This window comes from Lissotriton helveticus, chromosome 6 (genome assembly GCF_964261635.1).
Source record: "Lissotriton helveticus chromosome 6, aLisHel1.1, whole genome shotgun sequence".
NCBI lineage: Eukaryota > Metazoa > Chordata > Amphibia > Caudata > Salamandridae > Lissotriton > Lissotriton helveticus.
In genome coordinates, this window is record NC_136067.1 from 1,097,323,969 (window position 1) to 1,097,348,922 (window position 24,954).

Genomic DNA, 24,954 nt, shown 5'->3' on the forward strand with positions numbered 1-24,954 from the left:
ATACCACCAAAAGTCCCAACTGCATCAGTGTGGAATGTAAACCTAGTACTTATAAGGCAATGGGTCTGCCATTTGAAACAATGCATAAGTGCCAATTACAATTCCTCTCGTGGAAGGCTGCTTTCCTCATCGCAATACCTTCACTGAGAAGAGTTGGTGAACTCCAGGCATTAACTATACAAGAGCCTTTCTTTCAGCTTCATAGAGATAAAGTGGTTCTTCGCACCAATCCTAAATTTCTCCCTAAAGTAGTTTCTGCCTTTCATATCTATCAATCATTCGGTTGACTTACCCGTGCTCTTTCCTCAACCTGATTCTGTAGCAGAACGAGCTCTACACACCCTTGAATTTAAAGAGCTCTAATATAATACATTTAAAGAACAAAAGAATTTCGCAAAACAAAGCACTTTTTATTGCTTTTTCTCCACCACACAAAGGCAATCCCATATCTAAATAGGGCATTGCAAGATGAATCCTAAAATGTATCCAGACATGTTATCAGAAAGCAAAAAGAACTTTGCTAATACCTCCTAGAGCGCATTCCAATTGCAAAATAGGGGCTACTCTGGCCTTCTTAGGGAATATTCCCCTAGCTGACATATGTAAGGCAGCAACATGGTCTACACTGCACACATTCACCAAACACTATTGTGTCAATGTGTTAGCGAGGCAACAAGCTGATGTTGGCCAAGCAGTACTTAAAACACTGTTTCAGACAACTACAACTACAGGTTAGCCACCGCTTTGGTAGTATACTGCTGTATAGTTTATGCAAAGCATGTGCTCTACAGTTCACATGCCTCAAACTGATAATGTTACTTACCCAGTAAGCATATGTTCTTGGCATTTGGAGGTGTAGATTCACATGCGCTCAGCCGCCTCCCGGTCTCCTGTAGTTGTTACAGTTTCTCAGTTTATATACATTCGCATGGACATCTCTATTCTACACTTACTAATTCCATTCTCACCCCCTGCGGGAAAACAATCTAACACTGGAGTTGATGCCCATGCGCACTATCACCAAAAGGAGGAGTCACCTTGCCTCGTGACTGGAAAGACTTCTTTGAAGAAAAATAACTTGCAAATCTCTGGACCCAACACTAGATGGCAGGAGTATGCAAAGCATGTGAATCTACATCTCTAAATGCCAAGAACGGATGCTTACTGAGTAAATAACATTATTCTTCTGCGTACCCTTCTCTGCCTGCCTGGGTGCAGCCCTGGGGAACCCAAGGGCTGAACCCAGGCTGGAACTGGGCATGAGGCCTATTAAATTAGTTTTAGCCCTTGAACATGTGTTATAATGGGCACAAATATGGACAAAAGCTGATCAGGTTATCTACTGAAAAGACATGCGCAAAATCTTGTCAAGCGACAGAGGGAGAAGCCTCCCATGGTTCGATTACATCTCATGAACCCTTCTGTCACTAGGCTGTGAGGCTTTCTGGAGCAACCCAGAAGCAATGACACCTTTACCCCCTTAGCTACTTAAGGACAAGTTCCGGTGGTGCATAAAAGCCAAAGAGGGTGGCTCACAGATGACACAGTTCCTAATGAGCAAACCAATGGCATCCTTTGAAACCTATATGGCAAGCCTCATTCCAGCTGTGAAACGTCGCTGTTCACAGCCGCAGTCCGTGCAGGTAACAGCGGTGGGGCCAGGTGGGGTGGGATTTTGAGGGACGATGCCAAGGGAAAATTAAATAATTAATTTTCCCTTGGCATCGTCCCTCTAAATCCCCCCTACACGCCACTCCACCACTGTTACATGCACGTACCGCTGCTGACTGTTCATTAAATTCAGACCGGGCTTCATGCCAGTCAAAAAAACCTTCACCAAAACGTGACAAAAAAATTGTAAAGCATCGGCCCCCTGCGACTGCAAACAAGGCGGGGATGAATCTCTGCTCCACTTTATGTTCCTCTGCACAAAGTCCTTACCAGTCAGAAAAGAGTATCTCAGACCATTATTCATCAAGCACAACATAAGGCAGTTCAGCATAGCTTTGTCGCTTTGTCTCTGCTCTGACTTTGGGATTTTTTACAGGCCAGTAGCTTCATATAGCTACGCTGCATGGAGAGTAACGCATTATCTTGGATGTGCTTAGTTTTAGCTTTACTATTGCGATTTTGCACATACATTTCAGAAACTGGATCTTTCCAGTCTTTTAATTGAGTTTTTGCACATAGATCTTGGAATCACGCACTTCCCTTCCCCATGTGTTTTAAATTTGTAGGTCCAGGTTCTTGTTGTATAGTGTTTTAGTACTCTTACAATTGTGTAAAGGACAAACTCTGTACTGGTTCTATATTTTTAATAGCATGACTGTTAATTAAATATTATATAAGTGTGCCGCGCAACACTCTAGGTGTCAGCCCTGGGTGGGCTAATGACCATCCATGAGTCTGAGCCCTGATATGACCTACTCAAGAGACATGAAGTATAAACTAAGTTGAATTTAGTTTTAATCTTATAATCTCAATTGTGCACATACAGCACAGAAATTAGATGTTTTATCATGGATGTGACTTGTCTTTATTTGTGGTTTTGTATACATATATCTGAAAGAGACACGTTAGTATTAGATTCCTTACCTTAGAATATCCCCAGGCGTCAGACTGGATCCGGAAACCTTTGCGTAGCAGTACCCTTGCGCGTCGGTAGGCGTCGTCTGCGGCTCCGCGTCCGTCGTCGGTGTCGTAGGCGCCATGATGACGTCGTCGGAGTACTTAGACGCCGCCTCCACGTGCTGACGTCAGTTCTTCTTTTTTCCGCGCCAGCAAGCGCAGATCTGGAAAAAGCAGTAACCCTAGTCAATTGTTGACTAACTTTTTGATTGTTTTTTGATCATTTCTCAAAGTCTTTCGACTCCGATTGGAGCCGTAGGGATGCCCGGCTTGAAGCACTGCGAGGATTGCGACCGCACGATGTCGGTAACGGATCCTCACCACCTGTGTTTAACTTGTCTAGGCGTCAATCACGACGACAAGGCCTGCTCCGACTGCCGGGCCCTCTCTTCGAAAGCCAGGCGGGAGCGGTCCCGCAGGCGACTCGAACTCCAGCAGTCGGTCCCGCGCCGCGAGAGGTCTCGGTCCCACGGGAGGTCGAGGGACAGGTCGCGGGCTCGGAGCCACCACAGCTCCGAGAGTAGGCCGCACTCCTCCGGGTCGAAGTCGTCGTCAGGTAAGAAGCACAAGAAGTCCAAGAGGCGTCATCGCTCTGCGGACTCCCCCCGACGCTCGCGCGATGCGGCCGGGGGTTCGGGTGACACCGCCCACGCGGCTCCGTCGGAGTCGCGGGCGCCGCGTTCAGCTCCACACCCTCCGGTCCCTGGGCTCAACGCGACGCCGGAGGAGATCGAGCGCTTCCTCATGGCCATGACGAAACTCTCTCCTCCGACGGGCTCCGCGGCGCCTTCAGGCCCTGCGGACCCGTCTGGGGCCTCTAGCGGGGGTTTCGGCCCCGACGCCGTCGGGTGCTTCGGCCCCGACGCCGCCGACGCCTTCGGGCCCGGCACCGCAGGTTCCCGCTATCCCGACGCCGCCGGTGCCTTCGGGCCCGGCGCCGCAGGGTACAACGGCCCCGGCGCCGCGGGACGCCGCTAGACCTTCTTCGGGATCTGGATCGTCGCCGGTGGACCTTACGACCTCCCCGGCGTAGGACCATCAGCTGTCGCCTCCGGCGCCGTCCTCGGGCGGCGCCGTCCCCGATGCCCCCTTCATTCCTGTTCCGACATCGGGACGGCCCCGATGGGCGCCGCTCCAGACGTCGTTTGGGGAGTTTCACTTCTATGAGCAGGCCCCATTAGTTGAGAACCTTGAGTTTCAGGAGATGGGTGATGAAGGGGTTTGGGAGGGGTCTGAGGACCCTCTGACCCGAGATTGTCAGTCTCATGAGGACTGGGCTGGAGACCTTGGGGAGGCCAGTGCCTGGACACCTCTCCAGACACTGGTTTTGTCTCCCCTCCTACCGTGGCTTCGGAGGAGGGGGCAACCTACAGTGTGGTGTTGATGAGGGCCCATATGGATGGCACCTTTGTAACCTATGTTGTACCATCTTTGTTACCTTATGTTGCCTCCATATCACCATCTCAGTCCTAGCAGCCATTGTTAAATCTGCTCTGCAGGATGTTATGCATCTTTATAATTGTTTGTGTGTGAATGTGTAAAATAGTGTATTGATTGGGTTTGTGAATGAGAATACTTGTAGTGGATGACTGTGGGAATGCGTGGGACTTGTATAGATATATGTCATTGTTAATATTGTATAGCACAATTTATCTCAGATTCTAAATGAACTGGCATTTTATATGTTTTCCCTAGCTCCTATTTTGAATTTTTTACTATCAATCCAGCCCTATTATTGATTAATAAAATATATATATTTTTCCTCGAAAGGTGTATGTCGATCTGTGTTCGCTCTGATATGTTTTTCTTTGTCACCCCTGTTTAAATGCAAGGATCCCCTTGTGGGACCTTTAAACTGACCCTGGCAGGGTTCGCTTGTTGTTCTATTCAGCTGCCAAGGCCTTGGGCCTTGAGCTCCCCGTCGCGGCCGTGAGGACTAATCTCCTCACTGAGGTCCTTAAACCGCAGTCAAGCTCGGCCGAGACGATGCTGCCCTTTAATGAGGCCTTGACCGACGTTCTTCTGGGCACTTGGTCCAAGCCCGCTACGGGTTCGCCCGTAGATAGGAACGTGGCCAGACGCCACCGCCCAGCACCGGGCGACCCATGTTTCCTGTCCACCCACCCTACCCCCGAGAGCCTGGTCATCCAGGCCTCCAATTCCCAGACCGCATTCCCGTTGGCGCCGCCGGACAGGGAATCCAAGAGGTACGAGCAGTACGGAAAAAAGATCTTCTCGTCCCTTAGTCTGGGACTGCGGTCTTCCAACACCGCATGCCTCTTGGGCCGCTACACCCACTCTCTGTGGGATACGGTTGCGGAAGTGCTGCCAGAGTGTCCGTTGGAGGTACGGGCCAAACTCGGCCAAGCCCTTGTGGAGGGCCGGGATGCAGCCAAATATTCTATACGGTGTGGGCTGGATACCACCTACTCACTGGGTAGAGCGATGGCAACGACGGTGGCGGTCAGACGTCACGCCTGGTTGAGGTCCGCCAACTTTTCGGCCGATGTCCAGAACACCTTGATGGACATGCCGTTTGATGGCCGTCGCCTCTTTGGCGACAAGGCAGACCATGCGCTCGAGCGCTTTAAGAACTCCAGGGCTACGGCCAAGTCCTTGGGCCTCTCGGCCCCGCGCCAGCAATCGGCTGCCTTTCATTTCACGGAAGGGGTGTACCCACACGTGCTGCCAGCCACGCTCTGCAGGGTAATACCCAACGCGGTGGGAACCGCCGTCCCGGCGGTCGGGGACAACGGCGAGGTCAGTCCACACCGCCTCAAAACCCTCCTAGTCCGTGCTTTCAGGCCCATGTGACGCCAGTGGGGGGCAGGGTTCGCCATCACCACCTCCACTGGCGCACCGTCACTTCGGACAGGTGGGTGCTGCAGATCGTCCGAAGGGGCTACTCCCTCCCCTACGAGGCGACTCCTCCAGCCATGCCACCGCAGAACCACCGTGTATCGGGGGATCATTTGCGACTTCTGCAGGAGGAAGTTACGGCCCTCTTGGCCAAGGGGGCCATCGAGCGCGTTCCTGGGCCAGAAGTAGGGTGTGGTTGCTACTCCCACTACTTTCTGGTACCCAAGAAGGGCAAAGGGGTACTACGCCCTATCTTGGACCTAAGGAACGTCAACGGCTGACACTGGCTCAGGTCCTAGCTGCCCTGGACCCAGGAGACTGGATGGTAGCGTTGGACTTGCAGGACGCTTATTTCCACATCCCCGTCCTGCCGGCCTACCGGCGCTACCTGCGGTTCACGGTTGGCCACGAGCACTTTCAGTATACCGTGCTCCCCTTCGGCCTTACCAGCGCCCCACGGGTGTTCACAAAGGTGATGGCGGTGGTCGTAGCTCATCTGCGCAGGTTAGGGGTTTCAGTCTTCCTCTTCCTCGACGACTGGTTGTTAAAGGCGGGCTCGCCCCAGACAGTCGTCAGCCACCTCCAGACTACGGCAGATCTCCTGCACCGGCTGGGGTTCTCCAGCAATGTGCCGAAGTCACACCTGTGCCCCTCTCAGAAGCTCCTTTTCATCGGAGCGGTTCTCGACTCGGCGCGGTTTCGGGTTTATCCACCCGAACAGCGGGTCCGGGATATTCAGGCTCTGATTCCCATCTTTCAGCCGTTATCCCGGGTCTTGGTCAGGTTGACGCTGCGGCTTCTGGGGCTGATGGCCTCCTGCATCCTGCTGGTGCATCACGCCAGGTGGCGGATGCGGGCTCTGCAGTGGGACCTGAAGTTTCAGTGGGACCAGCATCAGGGCAACCTATCCGACCACGTCCTGATCTCGGAGGGCACTGCGAGACAGCTGCAGTGGTGGCTCACGGACCGCGATTGGGTCAGCGGCAGATCCCTCTCCCTTCCCCAACCGGAGCACGTAGTTGTGACGGATGCATCCCTCCAGGGCTGGGGAGGCCACATGGGAGAGGCGGAGATCAGAGGCCTCTGGTCTCAGGCGGAGGCCCGGCTCCACATCAACCTGTTGGAGTTACGGGCGATTCGTCTAGCACTGAAAGCATTCCTCCCCTCTGTCCGGGGGAGTGTAGTGCAGGTGTTCACGGACAACACCACCGCCATGTGGTACTGCAACAAACAGGGCGGGGTGGGGTCGTGGACCCTTTGCCAGGAGGCTCTGCGCCTCTGGCAATGGCAGGAACGCCAGGGCGTGACCCTGGTGGCTCAACACCTGGCAGGTTCTCTGAACGCCAGGGCGGACGAGCTCAGCCGTCGGTGCATGATGGATCACGAATGGCGTCTGAACTCGGACGTGGCGCAAGGCCTCTTTCAGTAATGGGGAGAGCCTTGGTTAGATATATTCGCCACAGAAGAGAACGCGCAATGTCTTCAGTTCTGCACGTTGGAATTTCCAAGGCGGCACTCGCTCGGAGACGCTTTTCGTCGCGAGTGGAGCTGCGGTCTACTGTACGCCTTTCCGCCTATACCACTTCTGCCCAGAGTGCTGAAGAAGATCAAGCGCGACCGGGCCCAAGTCATCCTTGTGGCTCCGGACTGGGCTCGAAGGTACTGGTATCCAGAGCTACTCAGTATGTCAGTCGATCCCCCGGTTCGTCTGCCTCTTCAGGAGGACCTTCTGTCGCAGCAGCAGGGGACGGTCCTCCACCCGAACCTGTCCAGTCTCCACCTCCATGCTTGGAGATTGAGCGGCGACAGTTGAGGCCATTTGACTTCCCTCCTGAAGTCTGTAACGTCATTCTGGCAGCCAGGCGTCCCTCCACAAAGTCGGTATACGCCTGCAGGTGGAACAGATTTGTGGCATGGTGCACAGCAAATGCTGTGGATCCCCTTGCTGCCCCTCTTTCTGAGGTTCTTCTCTTCCTTCTTTCTCTTGCCCAGCAGGGCTCTGCTCTGGGCACTATCAAGGGCTACCTTTCTGCCCTTTCAGCCTTTCTGAGGCTGCCTGATCAACCTTCTTTGTTCAAGTCCCCTATTGTAAATAGATTTCTAAAAGGCATCACACACACATTCCCTCCTGTTCCGTTTGTGATGCCTCAGTGGGACTTGAACCTGGTTCTTACGTTTCTGATATGCGCTCCTTTTGAGCCACTTCACAACTGTCCTCTCCGCCTTCTAACTCTGAAGACTGCTTTCCTGGGTGCCATCACCTCTGCCAGGAGAGTGAGTGAGCTCCAGGCCCTTTCTTGTACTCCACCTTTCCTTTCTGTCCATCCGGACAAAGTGGTGTTGCGTACTAAGCCATCTTTTCTGCCCCAGGTTGTCACGGCCTTCCACATCGGGCAGTCTATCACCTTGCCAACCTTCTTCCCGCCACCGCATCCCTCTAAAGAGGAAGAGCGGCTCCACCGTCTGGACCCAAAACATGCGCTCTCATTTTACTTGGATCGCACACGCCAGTTCCGGGTGGATGACCAACTCTTTGTTGGTTACATGGGCGCTAAGAAGGGGAAAGCGGTGCACAAGAGGACCATCTCCCGGTGGATCATCTTGTGTATCCAGGCATGCTACTCCTTGGCTAGAAAGGAGCCCCCTGTTGGATTACGGGCTCATTCCACCCGAGCCACGCGACTACAACTGCCCTGGGCCAGGGGGTGCCCTTACAAGACATCTGTCAGGCAGCTACGTGGGCATCACTGCACCCATTTGCAAGACACTACTGCCTGGACAGCCAAGTCCGGAGGGATGGCTTCTTTGGCCGTTCTGTCCTCCAGGACTTTCTGGTGTGATTATTGGTTCGCAGACCCACCACCGGGGTTGGTATTGCCGGGGTATCTATTCTAAGGTAAGGAATCTAATACTAACGTGTCTCTTTCAGATGCACAAGTTACTACTTGTGTAACGATATATCTGTAAGAGACATTAGTTAGTATTAGATTCCTTACCGACCCACCCATCCTCCCCGTTCTGCGAACCGATATCTAGGGTTAGGGTTACCCCCTTTCAGGGCCCTAGTTTCAATGGCACCAGTGTTGGTTTTTAACATGGCTCTGCGTTTCTGGCGCGGAAAAGCTGTGTCTAAGAACTGACGTCAGCACCCGGAGGCGGCGTTCAAGTACTCCGACGTCATCACGGCGCCCACGATGCCGACGATGGACGCGGAGCCGCAGACGACGCCTACCGACGCGCAAGGGTACTGCTACACAAAAGTTTCCGGATCCAGTCTGACGCCTGGGGATATTCTAAGGTAAGGAATCTAATACTAACTAATGTCTCTTACAGATATATCGTTACACAAGTAGTAACTTGTGCTATGGAATCATGAAATGTACTTCCGAGTGTTGAAGGGCTGTACTTCCCTTCCCTGTCGTTTTAAAGTTGCCCACCTAGGTCAAGTTTTGTAAGGCGCACTAGTGCCCTCACGTTCTCATAAAGACCAACTTTGCACTAGATCCATATTTTTATGTCTAAATTTAATCTCCTTTTGTATGGTTTATATATGCAAAGCTGAGACAATAAAGTTATGTTATGTTAAATCGTGTGACACTAGAGTGTCACTGAAGGCTTTGCCACCAGCTGAATCCAATGATGGGGCACTCTGAGCTCGGGAACTTGTAGATCATATTGTAGAACTCTCTTGTTGGGCAGTGGAATTCAGACATGTCAGTGGAATAATAACTTTTCTTTTCAGTTGATAACTTTCCATATTTTGCAGTCCTACCTTTGATTCAGCTTGTCGGAATCGATCCAAATTTTCTAACAAAGTTTTGTTCTTCACTTTAGTTCCGTGATTATGCAGTGAAGCTTGTGCTGCCTACTAGAGGGTTTTGTAGTATTTGTTTGCATCAAGCTGTTGATTGGTAATGCCAGCAAATTGTCAAGAAGTTGCCCTGCAGCAATGGGTTTTCTGGGCATGGTACAAGACTAATGTTGTTTGGTGACAAATTGCATAGTGGGCTCTCCAGGTGATTTGATGATAATGAAGATCCTGTCTAGGGTGTGTCCTGCATAGTGAATTGATCAAATTACGCACTGGTGTGGGTTTAGTGTGTCTACTTTAACGAGGAGTGATATAGGATGGGTCAAGTTTGGTTTTTCATACCAGCCAGAGTTTCGGAAGCCATGGAGATTATGATTTTCGATGGTGATGGTTGAAATGGAGTCTAGAAAGTCTGGGTTGCAAGGGAAGGTAGTATGTACATCAGTATTTGAATTTGTAGTGGCATTCATCCCAAGGGGCATCACAGCGCTAGGATAAGCGGAAACCTGTTAGGGGGGTTTGTGACATATGACATAAAGCATAAGGTCTTAAGCAGTAATCCATGGACATCAATCAGTCCTGAGAAAAACCACGTTTTCAGCTTTTTTCTAAATCTCACATGATCCTCAGTGAGACAAAACTCTAGCTGGAGTTTGTTCCACTGGATAGCTGCCAAATAAGAAAAGGAGTGACTCCCCGCTCTAACTTTTTTAATGTGTATTGTTCTGGCTAGAGCGTGGTTGCGCGAGGGGACATAAAAATCCAATTTATCGTGCAGAATTCTGGGACCGAGTTTATGTAACGCTCTGTGCACATAGCATAGTAGTTTAAACTTGGCTTTCTGTCTCATAGGCAGCCACAGGAGTTCCTTCAAGCAGGCCACCGCCGAGCTATACTTGGTCTTGTTGTGAACCAATTTGGCAGCAGCATTCTAAATAACTTGTAGACTGGATAAAAGGTAGTCGACTATGCCAACATAAAGAGCATTCCCTTAGTCCAAATTGCTGATCAGAAAGGCTTAAGTAATAGTTTTCCTCCAGTTCAAAGGTATCAATATAAAAAGTCTCCTGATTAGTTTGAGCATGGTTAAACATTTGGCACATGAAGCGCGGACTTGATCGTGCATGTTTAGTGTATTATCTACCAAGAATTCCAGATGATTTTTTACAACATGTTTAGGCACAGGAGCAGTGCCCAATAACTTGGGCCACCATGTTGTGTCCCAGATTAAGTGTGCGTTACCAAAGAGCAGTGTCTCAGATTTGTCAGCATTTAACTTCAGACAATGGGCTGACATCCATTCAGCGGTTTCTGAGAGGCAGTCGCTCAGGTTGTTTTTGGTGGTCTCATAGTTTTCCTCAAACACAATCAACAGCTGTGTATTGTCAGCATATGACCAGATGTTGAAACCCCATTTCTTCCCAATCCTAGCCACAGGAGAAACATAGGCATTTAATAGGGTTGGGCTGAGGGAGGCTCCCTGAGGAACACCGCATTTAATAGTTTTAGGGTTGGAGTAAAAAGAGCTCAGTTGTACTGTTTGAATTCTATTCAGCAGGAAAGAGTTGAACCATTGAAGAGTTTTGGAATACAGCCATTTGTCATGTAGAGTTCTAAGCAAAAGGTCATGCGAAACAGTATTGAATGCCGCCAACAGGCCCAAAAGGAGCAGGGCAGCAACTTTACCCTGATCTAACAAAAGTCTGATGTTGTCTAGTACAGCTAGCAGAGTGGCCTCGGTACTGTTAGAGACCCTAAGGCCAGTCTGAGAGGGATCCAGAAGCTCATTTGTTTCGAAGTAATCAGTTAATTGTTGATTGATCAGTCTCTCCAAATCGTTGGACAGATAGGGAAGTTAGGAGATTGGTCTGTAGTTTTTTAGATTGGTAACCTCCATGCTGGCTTTTTTTGGCAAAGGGGATACAATTGCTTGCTTCCGGGACTCAAGGAACACAGCTGTATCTAGCTAGGGAGTAGAAGAGGGAATATGGGAATGTAACATTGAACACCTGACTTTTAGAGATCTCTCAGATTTTACAGCCGAGAACTCAAAACAACAAAAGTGAGTATGGTGCACCTCCCCAAGATTTCTAGGTAGTGTGGTTTTAAGCTTGCACCTATTTCTCTTAGCCATGTTAATGTGTTAAAGTTGAGATCCTGGCAGGATTGTGTAAGTAGGTAAAATGTAGAACTGGTTCCTCTTAATGGACTTCACATTGATGATGATGCAGGAGAAAGGGGGTTTGACTATTTCGGATTGTGGTGCGGGTGATTTTTCGTTGTGCTACGTTTGACTGGTACATGGACCAAAGTGGTCAGGGAAGAAGGGGAAAGATGGGTGAAGCGTAGGTGTTCTTAAGAAAGGCTTAGGAGAGATTTGATTGGATTTTGGTTGAGTGGATAGTGTACTGCTCCAGTGGAGACAGCAGAGTGACTGGGGAGCCATTGACATGGAAAAAGGATGGATGGATTGAAAGGAGTGGGAGAAGGAATTAAGAAGAACTTGGGAAAGGAGACATATAATGGGTTAGTAGGAGAGCTAGTTGGAAGGTTTGGAGTAAAGGGATTTGTATACTGAGATGAAGACGAGGAGTTGATAGTATAAGGATTAGGGAGAGACCTACAGGAAGTGACAGGTCAGGTTGAGGAGCAAAACACACAAGATGAGGGACGGAATGTTGCACATTGACAAAACATTCACCCCCATTTGGAGGTGGAAGGGAAAGATAGGCTGAGAGCTGACTCTTCAGAAGGAGGAGTGTCTCAAAGAGATTGGTGAATAGGTGAACAGTGTAGGAACCAATGATTTGAGTGCGTGGGTCATTTTTCGGAATAATTGTGGGCAAGAAGTAGGTTGAGATGTTAAAGGCATAACAGGTGAGGGAGAGGAGGATATGAGTCTTAAAGGGAAGAGAGTTTATGATTGAGGAGAAGGCGTAAGGATAGATATGAAGTGAAAGTGAGGAGAAGGAGCATAGGTGTTGAAAAGAAATTAGTGATCAAGGGTGTGGCTACAGTGCTGGGAGAAACCTAAGGAACTGGTGTTTATTTGCAGTGCTAAAGTAGAAGTGTGATGGGTAAGATCTGAGCGTCAGGAAAATAAGGATGTTTGAATATTGCAAATGATGAGAGAGAGTCACTGAAAGATCTTGTGGGACAGAGATGAGAAGGGTTGGGCATCTGAGGTTGGCATTTAATTGGGATGCAAGTGTGCATGCAAGATCTCTGAGACTTGGACCAGAATGTGTTCAACATGCTCTTGCAGAATTAGCCAAATGTTAAAAATTTCTAACAGCAGAACTGGGCATGCAAATGCATGAGGATGCACTTGAGGTCTGAAAGGTTTGCCAGGAGGTGTATGCAAAAATAAGATTCAACATCCCCGTATGATAAGAAGGGGCCCTGAATGCCTTTCATTTCTAGCCCGGAGTAGCAAAGGTGCATTTATGGAGAACCAGTCCACTCTTTCCTTTAGAAGAGCCTGGCCTAGCTCTCCTAATGGAAGGCCTCTACTCAGCAGAACTGTACATATTAGCAAGAAAATTGCTCACCTGAACCCTAGGTCCATCCAGGAACACTGACGTTTGAACCAAAGAAATATCCAGCTTTCCAGTCAGATAAGTATCATCTGAAGAGTATATGGTCACACAGGGGTGCCAAAGAAGGAACCAAAGGAAGACATAACTCTCAGGTTAAAACAATATTATCTGGACACTATAAGGTCCATCAAGGAGCTACAGTGATGTGATCCCAGAAAGACAGAGCTTCCTTGTTAAACCGTATTACCTGAAGACATTATAAACCATCTAGAAGCAGCAACGATGAGGCTAATGGAAGACACCACTTCCTGGTCAAACCACAAAACATTTTTAAGACTATAAGGTGAACATAGGAGCATAGTAAGCACGTGCTAAGGAAAGAGGTAGCTTCCTTGCTAAAGCCCAAAGGCATTTTGTCACCTGAAACCAACTAAAGGAGCACAATATGTGGGTAAATTAAAGGAGCATGTGTAGAGTAAAAATAGATGTATGTGCAAGCTCCTCAAAATGTTTTTAATGTCTCTCCATTTCAATATTCTTCCAGTTAAAGTATTTCTGTAATAACCATTGCTGGTTTGGAAGACTTTTCGCAGGTCTTTATGATTTCACATTGTTTGCCTGTATTCTTGCACTAGTTTAAGATTTATTTTCAAGTTGCTACCAATGCATTGTCAATGTTTATGTACTATTCCTTTGCAGGCCCTGCAGTATCTTACCAAGGCACATAAATGTGATACACAGAGGAGTGGCTGGGAAACAGACATTGCTTCTTTCAAGGAAGTTATAAAAGGAGCATTGGAGCTTTCTCATGGTAACTAATAATTTAATATTTCATTTTGTTTATACAGGTATGGCGACATTTGTATGGGGCAATGGCAAACAGGAAAACCGTTTGGTGCATAATGTTTTTATGCAGTTATTATTTTGTTCAGTGAAAATATCTCAATATATTACACCACAGGAAATGACATTATAGATGGGTACAATGCTGTTTTTTGTGGAGGGTGTTAAAAATCGTGGGCTCACCCAGTATCACATTCGCTAATAGGTTTGAGTTCTCATATACTCAATGTCACCAAAGTATTTTAGGGTACTGAAAATATAGATGGATTGGCCAATTGACCTTATTAACATTATGCTATGTTTAAAATGTACTATTCCTTAATGTAGGTGGACATTTTACTTTTTCTCAAATTAAAATGTAGAATTAATTACTTGTATGTATTTTGATTACTTTCACGCTCTTAACCAGCATCTGAAGTTGCAGTCAGTGAAGAAGGGCTGAATGATTCGCACTATAAAACAGTGGTGTAGCAATAGCTAGATACTAAGGAGGAAGAATGGATAGACAGAATAGAATGCACGGAATGTCTTGACTAGTGAAGAAGTTATATATACCAGAGATTGGGGAAGATAATCGTGTTCATGTTTTTAAATGACTCTGAGAACCATGATGGCAGACCAATCAAAACTTGATCTGTAATTTTGGTATTCTATGTCCACATATCTGTTTCCCCTTCTGATGCATTGGATTTCGGACTGGTAAATAGGTTGGAGGTTGCTGATAGGGCTTTAAAAGTTGCATATTTAGAAATGTCATATTAATATGCCCTGGCAATGACATGCATCCTAAAAGCTGTTTTTCATTGTAGCTAGCCTAGCTGTCCCATGTGCAAATCCAGAGCAAAGATTACAAATCCTAATACTGTATTTCGGGACTAGGACTAGGTTGAAAAATAATCAAGCAGCCATTTTTAGCAGTTAATATAGTTCCAATTCATGGTGAAATCAGATAAATATTAATGAAAAGTAACTTTTTGAAATCACCATTTTCCCTGCCTTAAGTTCCTGGAGGCTAATTTGCATTTGCTTTCAAAGTTCTCCGGCCACTTATTAGCATTTGAATAGCTGTGAAGAGGTTGTGAAATTAATCCCAAGAGCAAATTATAGGTTAGCTTGAATAGGTAGCTATGCCTAAGTCAAAAGCTCTCCCGACCAAGAACTTTATTGGGACAATATAACTAAGCCATGGGATAGGAAGCTTCTATTCCAATTGAGGATAGGTGCTCTTCCGCTCAGGTCCCTAACTGGCAGGTGGAAGGGTTCATCTAATACTTCCTGCCCCACTTGTGGATCTGTAAAGAATGGGCACTTTCTATTTTCATGTCAAGCCTATGCTGTCCCTAGGCGAATTTGGTTAAGACCAGTATGTAAAAACGTAGGTACCAACAGTGGCAGCGTAGCTTTGAGAATCATTTGCACTAGTTCTTGTTTGCCACTGGCCATAGCAGTAGCGAAATTCCTGGGGTGGGCTTGGTCTATTAGGCATAAAGCGCTAGTCGAGTAACTGTTTACTTTGGGATGGTTTTACTGAATCTACTTGATGTAGTTTGTCATTTTATAGTATATGTATTTTTATGCTTTTCATGTAAAGTATTTGTTTTTACTTGATCGAGGCAACCATTTAATGCGTTTTAAACTTTTGTATGTACAGTGCTTTTATGAGAAATACTCGAATAAAGCCTCTTTGAATTGAGGTAGCTATGCCTACTCTGATCCTCCGGTATATGCAGGGTGAGGTAGATGAGTATCCTGTTAGATATTACAGTGTCAAATCTTGCTTTGGTGTCAAAACCTGCTTAACCCCTTCGGGGCTGATGACGAGCTCAGCTCGTCATGAGCGTAACCTGCCGTGCACTGATGACGAGCTGAGCTCGTCATGTAACGCGGTAATTTGCAAAACGCAGTGCACAGCGGGAAAACCGCTAGCGCGCATGCGGTTAACAGGTCTGCTGAGTTTACTTATGGCACTTGAAAGAAAGGGAAATAGGGTGCCAAAACAATTTGTATGGGTCCACTGCCTGGTTGCTGGAAAACCCATAAATATGACTACTCCAGGAACCCACTTCAGAATACTCCTAGACAACTAGTTCAAGAGGCTTTTTTCCGCAAAACTGCCCTTCTGACCAGTGGCGACTGGACCTCGACAGAAACCTGTTGTTGACCTGTGCCATGGCACCTTGTGATTCTCTAAGTGCCTTCCCTCAAGTCCTTAAAAGTGTACTTCTGTGGTGAATTGGGACTTGAAGGAATTTCTCAGAAGGTAAAGTCTTTGACCATTGTGAACTTCATTGGTGTATCCAAGCCGCTCTCCATCGTAGCCAGCCTCAAACTGCACGTAGGTCCCAGTTTACTGCTGCCATTGTCTATCACTGGTGCTTCGTGGTTTTGGCACTATTTCTATGTAAAAATTCAAAATTCATGTTTCCGGTTTTCCTCAATCAACTTTTTGTCATTTTTTTTCATTAAGTTGTATTCCCTTTCTGAATCGGTTTAGGATTTTTATTGTTTGCACTTTAACTTTACCACTGTTTGGTACTGCTGAAATACTATATGGAAATTAAGCTTGTCTGCTCTGTGCCATTGCTACCAGGGGGTTCAGCTTAGGTTTATTTAGTGAATTCAGTGGTTCACTCTATCAAGGCTTGTGATTATTTATTGAGGTGGGTAGTCACCTTCCCACTTAATAATCCAATTTCTTACACGTTGAATATTAACTGCGGGGCTTACTTTACTGCAGAGTTAGAGGCACCTTACCTTTTAGTTATGTAGGCACCTTTACAGCGTTTACATCAGTCATCGGTTAAAGTACCTTTACCCTCTAGTGAACCATAGGAAACCCCTTTTTAATCTCTTAGTGAAGTCAGTTTCAAATTGTCTGTAATTAATACAATTATTTGGTGAGGAGAAAAGATGCAGCTTCTCCCTATCATACCAACCCTTAACTTGCCTCATGTTTCAAGCAGCTATTTAATACCCTTTATTTAGTGCTTAAATTGTTTAAACTAAAAAAGGTCTGTACCAAATATATTGCTCAGGAGGGCACTGCAAATGTCAAATTTCGCTACCGATGATATCTGCTAATCATCACATGCCCACAAATGTGACAGTTTGGACTATTTCAGGACACCTAAAGCTATAAGAACGCCCTGGACGTGTTGGTATTATTATTTTGTTTAAGTATATTGAATTGTTATATGTAGCGGAACTGTGGGAGACCACAATCAGAAAGGTAATGCGCGTGTGCCTTACGCCCCGGACATGCCGCTAAGGGCAATAGAGGCCTTCTGTAAAACAGCAGACTCTTTGTCGGTAGGAGATGGAAAGAATGAGGCTGCTTAACAATGGGGGTCATATATGCCAGTGGTCAATTTATAACTCAGGAAACCACAGAAACCGCCTTTGAATTGGGTAGAGGGCAATTTTTGCAGTATGAAAAGATTGCTCAGGTGGCTCTGGAGGTATAGCCATCTTTCCAGAAGAACCCCCTACCACCAAAATGTTGCAAGTAATGCTGTATATGGCCCAGGGAGGTAGATTTATCTGGCACAGGGAGGTAGATTTATCTCTGTCTTATACCGGGCAATCCGGGACGACCTCCTCAGTGCGGTCCTTCCTCTGCAAGAAAGGGGGGAAGAAATGGTGGGAGATCCCCTGACCAAGCAGGATTGGGTAGGAATAGACGAGGGAGTTAGGAAAGTAAGTTCGAATGAACGGTTTAAATTGATTCAAACTATGTACATCAGACCTACATCACCCCAAAACACTAACCAAAATATAGACAGACTTCTCCAGTGAACACCCCGCTGTAAAGAACTTGAGGCAGATTTTATACACATGGTGTGGACGTGCCCAGATTTAACTGCAACTTGGGAAAAAATAATAAGGATAATAAAAGGCACCACAGGATGGGAGGTGCCCAGGGAGGTCCGCACAGTGTTTCTAGGGTTGTTACCTACTCCCTAAAATAAGAAACTGAGCCAAAAGTTCGTACTTTTGGGGCTTGTGTTAGAAAAACGACAAAGTGCCATAGCATGGTAGCGCCCTACACCCCCCAGAGTTGAGGTATGAACAAAAGATGTGTGCGAGTGGGCAACCGCGAAGAAGGTCCGCATGAAGCAGATCCGGAGAGATGACAAATTTGAAGACGACCTTAGTGCATGGACGGCTATGATAAAAGATCTGAGAGCTCCCCCCCCCCCCCAATGCCTGAGACAACTGGAAGGGTGTAATGGAAAGAGACGAGTGGTGCTCTAGAGTTTATATATAGAAAGGAGATAGGCAAAAAAGATAAAAAATAAACAAACGAATGATAGACACCCCCTAGATATTATAGGACTGGACTAACTTCGACTCAAGGATACGGAGGAAGGGAAGGGCGTGAGGGTGGAGGGGGGACGTTTTAAGGTTACTATGGCATATAAAGGGGGGATTTATCACATTGGCACTTGTTTTCTGGAAGATATCAAAAGTGTGATATGACTTATAAATGCCAATACAATTATTAATAAAAAAAGTATCTTGAATTGTTAAACACTCTGCTGAGATGCTCCTCTCAAAGACAGACACTGCCACAATGTGGTGAACTGTCAAAAATGAGTTGTGCAGTTCAGAATCAAGTGCTGATGCCGAGCACCAGCAAAAACCAGTACAAATTAAGTACTGGCTCCACCACTCCTGAGACCCTTATTGGTCTATACACCCAAAAGCAAACATTTTTATTCTTTTTTAAAGGTGCTATGCTCTGTGACAGAAAAGCTGATCTACCCCTCTCCAGGCCTGTTGGGGGAGGGAGGTAGAGGAGTACATATTTTCAAGTTCCCATTCTTTTTAGAAGACCCGCAGTCATGCTGCAGCATATTTATTTATAGATTTGAATAACAAAGCTGCTTTCTTTATCAATGATAAGGCAGCTAACACTGCTTGTTGACACCAGAGCTCGATGTGCTGTGTCTTTTCTTCCCTACATCATATTTGTTTAACTTTGAAACAGTTTCTGCTTCTATAAAGGCCCACACTTGAATTTGATGGACTGGACATGCAAGAACTTCTATCATGCCTGACCTCCTCCCTGTTGTATGGAAGTCTTGCAGTAGCTGCATAGTTTGATCACTGGGGACTCATTCTCCAATGCACAACTTCTGCAGTGCCTCAAGGTGACATTCAGCTACCACTAATGTTACTTCATGTATATTTATACAAGAACACATATAAAATATTGAGAATGTCCGAAGAAATAAATTACCAATGACAAGCAATCTCACTATTATTATAAGAGAAGCATGCAGGCTGATGTGTATGCCATTAATTGAAGGACTGGCCTTTTCCAGTGTGAGAAGCCCCATCTCATTATTATCAGTGTCATTATGTCTGCTTCGAGGAGCTTAATTGGTGCAGGTTTTTTGGGACCCGGAGTTTTTTCATCATCAAATTTTGACCCAGAGCAAAAGAGTAAAAGGGAGGAAGGATGAAGAAGAGAACAATGGCAAAACAAAGGAATACACTAAGGATACAAAACTACAGAATGACACAAAGAGGCAGGAAGTATATAGTATATGATAGGAGAAAGAAGAGCGAGATGGAAGCAAGACTAGGCAATCTTGGTATTTGGTTACCCCAGCATTCGGCAGCTGACTCCCCCCAAAAAATTGGTCTTCTGCACCAAACAAATACACACACATGTATTATGTGTGTGTGTACATATACACACACATATAAGTGTGTGTATATACATATATATATATATATATATATATATATATATATATATATATGTCAAGTCAAGTCAACATTTGTATAGCGCACTACTCACCCAGAGGGTCTCAAGGCGCTTGAGGGAGGGGGGATCGCAGTTTTGAGTTGTTTTCTGAAGGAAAGGTGGTTCTGTGTAAGGCGGAGGTGGGTGAGGAGAGAATTCCAGGTTTTGGCCGCTAAGTAGGAGAATGATCTTCCTCCCATGGTGGTTCTTCGGATGCGTGGAATAGCGGCGAGGGCTTGATTGGACGAACGTAGTTGGCGGGTGGGGGTGTAAAAGGTGAGGCGCGTGTTGAGGTATCTGGGTCCTAGGTCGTAGAGGGCCTTGTGTGCGTGGGTGAGAAGGCGGAACGTTATTCTCTTGTTGACGGGGAGCCAGTGAAGGTCTCTCAGGTGACCGGATATGTGATTGTGGCGGGGTATGTCTAGGATGAGTCGCGCGGAGGCGTTCTGAATGCGTTGGAGTTTTTTCTGTAATTTGGCTGTGGTTCCGGCGTAGAGGGTGTTTCCGTAGTCCAGTCGGCTTGTGACAAGTGCATGGGTGACCGACTTTCTTGTATCGGTGGGGATCCATCGGAAGATCTTTCGGAGCATGCGTAAGGTGTTAAAGCATGATGATGAGACGGCGTTGACTTGTCTGGTCATCGAGAGGGAGGAGTCTAGAATGAATCCCAGGTTGCGAGCATGGTCCGTTGGTTTTGGTGCGCTGCCTAGGGCCGGTGGCCTCCATGAGTCGTCCCATGCAGAGGGGGATGATCCTAGCATGAGGACTTCCGTCTTGCCAGAATTCAGTTTTAGGCGTCTGTTCTTCATCCATTCGGCTACGTCTTTCATTCCTTCATGTAGGTTGGTTTTGGCAGTATTTGGGTCTTTGGTGAGGGAGAGGATCAGCTGTGTGTCGTCAGCGTAGGAGATGATGTTGAGGTTGTGCTGGCGTGCGATGGATGCGAGGGGGCTCATGTAGACGTTGAAGAGGGTGGGGCTGAGCGATGATCCTTGTGGTACGCCGCAGATGACTTCGGTGGCCTCTGAACTGAAGGGGGGGAGGCGGACTCTCTGGGTTCTTCCGGCAAGGAACGAGATGATCCAATCCAATGCTTTTTCTTGTATCCCGACGTTGCTAAGGCGTTGTACAAGGGTGCTATGACAGACTGTGTCAAACGCTACGGAGAGGTCCAGGAGGATGAGGGCAGCTGTTTCCCCGTTGTCGAGCAGTGTTCGGATGTCGTCTGTGGCTGCGATGAGGGCGGTCTCCGTGCTGTGTTTGGCTCGGAAGCCAGACTGTGAGGGGTCGAGGGAGCCGTTAGACTCGAGGAAGGCAGCGAGTTGACTATTGACGGTCTAATCTATGAATTTGGCAGGGAATGGGAGGAGCGAGATGGGGCGGTAGTTCTTAAGTTCATTGGGGTCTGCTGTAGGTTTCTTCAGGAGGGCACTGAGTTCGGCATGTTTCCAGCTTTCTGGGAAGGTAGCGGTGTTGAGGGAGCAGTTGATGATATTCCGGAGTTGGGGTGCGATGATGGAGTCGGCCTTGTTGAAGATGTGGTGAGGGCATGGGTCGGTTGGTGATCCGGAGTGGATGGAGTTCATCAAGCGGATGGTGTCTTCAGTGCTGATCGGGTTCCATGCGCAAAGGGTGGTGGTGGGCTTCAGTTCGGTGGTAGAGGGAGTGGGCTGGTCGCCGAAGCTGTTGTGTATGTCAGCGATCTTGCTGTGGAAGAACGAGGCTAGAGAGTCGCAGAGGTCTTGAGAGGGAGTGATGTCGTTGGTGTCGGCGTTGGGATTGGTAAGCTCTTTAACGATGCTGAAGAGTTCCTTGCTGTTGTGGGCATTGTTGTCGAGTCGATCCTTGAATGCTGATTTCTTGGTGGATCGGATCAGCTGGTGGTGTTTGCGAGTGGCGTTCTTGAGGGCGGTCATGTTGTCTGTGGTTGGGTTTCTTCGCCAGGCTTTCTCCAGGGTGCGGCAGTTCTTTTTGGAGTTCTTAAGGTCATCATTGAACCAGGAGGCTTTTTTGCTTCCTGGCTTGTTGTGATGTTTTTTCAAGGGTGCCAATTCGTCAGCACAGTGGGTGATCCATTGTGCGAGATTGATGGCTGCTTCATTTGGGTCCGATGATCTGGCGGGAGGGTTTTGGTTTAGCGATGAGGTGAGCTGGTCGGTTGTAATTTTGTTCCAGTTTCTGCGGGGGATGTGTTGTGTGTGGTGGTGGGTCGTGGTCTTTCTGAAGTTGAAGTGGACGCAGCTGTGGTACGTCCAGTGGAGTCCTGATGCGTGATTAAAGGAGATCTGCTTGCTGGAGGAGAAGATTGGGTCGAGCGTGTGTCCGGCGTAGTGGGTGGGGGTGTTTACCAGTTGTTTGAGTCCGAGATTGGCGAGGTTGTCCAGAAGGGTGGTGGTGTTGCTATCGTTGTTCTTTTCCAAGTGGAAGTTGAAGTCCCCTAGGAGAATGTAGTCCTCGGAGGGGAGGGCGTGTGGGCTGATGAAGTCAGTGATGTCTTCGCAGAATTGTGTGCGGGGTCCTGGTGGTCTGTAGATGAGGGTGCCTCTAAGTGTGGTCTTGGGGTCGGTGTGTATCTGGAAGTGAAGGTGTTCGGCGGCTGAGAGGGCGTTGTCGAAGCTGGTCGTGATGCGGATGGTGTTCTTGTGGACGATGGCGATGCCTCCTCCTGTTTGGTTGATGCGGTCCCTACGGATGATCTTGTAACCGTCCGGGATGGCTATGGCGATGTCGGGTGCTAATGAGGCGTTCATCCAGGTTTCTGTAAGAAAGGCGATGTCCGGTGTTGTGGTGTCGAGTAGGTTCCATAGTTCGATGGCGTGTCAGTGGACTGAGCGAGTGTTGAGCAGGATGCACTTCAGGTGGTTGTTGTTTGAGCTCTGTTTGGCGTTTGTGGTTGTAGATTGGTTCTTGATGCAGCAGAACTTGCAGGATTGGCAGGTGAAGGGTCCATGGGTGCGTCCTGGGGCGGCTTGGTGGCAGTTGGGGACTCGGCTGGTGTTGAGAGCAGAGAGGGTGGCTGCGTCGTATGTTAGGCGGGTGGAGTGGTTTTTGCGGGGGCCAAGGGTATATATATATATATATATATATATATATATATATATATATTACATAGTGGCAGTCGTCACTGTGTAGTTATAGTTAGGTCAGTTCTGCTAATATCTTTGGAGCCATTTGACAAATGTTCACAAAACTTGCAAAAAGGTGGTCGCCCACTTCGGCCCCTACCTGAAAAGTTTTGGGGCGATTTTTGAAGTGGGCACCGAGAAAATAGAGAGTTCCCAAAACACTTTTCCCCATGCAATTTCCATAGGGGCAGAATTCCATCAAGTTTGACAGAAAGCTGGATCTTAAACCTAAAAGTGTGCTTTTGTGATTTGGTGTAAATATTTTCAATGGCTTTTCGAAAATTAAGGCTCAAAATGTATAGTTATATTGCCAGTGGACCCAGCTGGACCACAAATTCAAAAAATTGAGCTTTCTGATGGGCAGAGAGTGTTTATTTTCCCGGCAGCCTCTAGCGAAATGGTCCTTTGGAAGCTCATGCTCTGATTGGCTGGCTGCCAGTCAGTTAGTCAAAATACCTTTATTTTGCAGATACCATACCGACATAAAACGTATTCTACAAGCATAATAGATCATTTAAAAAAGAGAGAGATAAAAATAATGATATATAAAACAATCATGATCTAAAATCAATACTTCATACATATATGCACAGGTTTTGAGCGGAATAGCCCGTTTGATTACGTCATGGAAATCAGGTTAAAGAAATAATCTCCTCCTCTTTAAAGGAGATAAATACAACGAAGCCAAGCAGAAACATACCAAAGGATCCGGTAATGACTGGAGGTAATATAGGGCTGGGTGGCATTGTCTAAAATTACATTTTTGCATAAGGGGAAGTATATTCCTGTTTCTTTCATTAACATACAACTTACAAAAAAAATACAAAATGTAGATCATTCTGAGGAGATCGCATATCACAAGGACAAAAATGGAGAACATCAATGGCATACGTTTTAGATGGATAATCTAGCATTAGAGGAATAGATTTTAAGCATAATCTCAATAATATATATCTGTGTTGGAGGTTTGTAACAAATGTTAAATAAGAGAATGTAATATTATTTATACTGGGTCCTGTGTGGTATTGCCTGACTGTGCTCAAGTTAGATTTAGAATCATATCTCTTCTCAGCAAGATGGGCTAATAGACAAACCTCCATAAGAGGCAACAGATAGTGTATTTGCCTCATAGATCTTTTTTATTAAGACCTCCAATATTTTTTTCCATTAAATTTAATCTATGAATCACCTTATTTTGCTAGGTATTTTTCCTATCAAACATAATCCCTAAATAGTTAAAGGAATCAACAACCTCTCAATTTAGCCCTTCAATATACATTCTAGGTTGTTTCTGCGGCCATGAACCTGCTACACAAACAAAAGACTTAGTATGATTTATCTTTATATCCAAATTAGTCATTGTTGGACCTGGCCCTTTTATGGCAGGTTCACACCGAAACTTTTAGCTTTTTCCTAGCCTGTTTCTGTGACCTGGTGTTGGTGATTTAGGCCTCTGCGCACTTTTTCACTGTGGTACAGTGTAAAGTGTGTGAGCTCTCTGTGTATGTGTGGTGAGTGACCTGCCCTCCCATAGGAATGCATGGGGAATATGTGTGACCATGGGAGTTCCTGATGTGTGGGGAGTGCAGGGTCGAGTTTGGTATGTGCGAACTCGTGAGATTGAATGCTGCAAAATGATGCATGTGGCATGAATGTGTCTAGTGTGGAAGTGCCACTTCTAGACATGGGTGAGCGTGTGCAGTGAGTCTGCTGGCACGTGATTGGGTCCTGAATAGGGCTGGGCTTTCCCCACACAATGCTGGCTCCACCCCCTGTGGTGCGACTGAGGACCCTGTCCTGACTAGTGAATGGAAAGGGTGGCTGGGGAAAACAAAGTACTCCAAAACCAGCTGCGACTGGTTTCTCCCCCACCCTGCACCTTTAGACAAAGGTTTTTGCTGTATAAAAAGGGGCTGTGTCCCCTTACAAAACGTTCTTGTTTCTGACTTGAATCCTGCCAGGGGCGTGCTGCTGCTTGGGCCCAGGGGAAGGCTTGCCTCCCTAGGCCCTGCCCAGCCCCTGGATGTCCTACCCCTGGATGCTGGAGGATTTTCCTTAGGGGTGCTGTGTTGCTCCATCTTTACTCTTCCAGGACTGCTGGGACTTCTTTTTTCTGGCTGTTAATGATGCCAGGACCTTGAGCAGCCCCCCTAGCGCCTTATTTTGGGCAGGAAGCGCTTTATTTTGTCTTTAGCACTTGAGAGCGCTGTATTTTACTTATAGCGCTGGGAGCGCTTTACTTTGCCCCCAAGCGCTTAGTAGCGCTTTTATTTTTATTCTCGAGGGTGCCCAACCCTCATTTTGCCCCTTTGTTTCACCGCGGCGGCCGAGACGTTTTTAATGATGGCCGCCGGAGAGGAGCTTTCCCGAGGCGCCGCGCTGTCATTGGCGGGC

General features: G+C 47.1%; 1 protein-coding gene across 2 annotated transcripts in view; it reads left to right on the top strand.

The window, feature by feature from the left end:
• Nucleotides 1-24,954, top strand: part of TTC27 (tetratricopeptide repeat domain 27) — a 1,731,040-nt gene that overhangs the window by 1,616,041 nt on the left and 90,045 nt on the right. For both annotated transcript variants that reach the window (XM_078648753.1, XM_078648752.1), the window contains exon 18: nucleotides 13,537-13,648. In XM_078648753.1, the coding sequence (XP_078504879.1) occupies nucleotides 13,537-13,648 (112 nt within the window). The remainder of the gene's footprint in view (nucleotides 1-13,536; nucleotides 13,649-24,954) is intronic.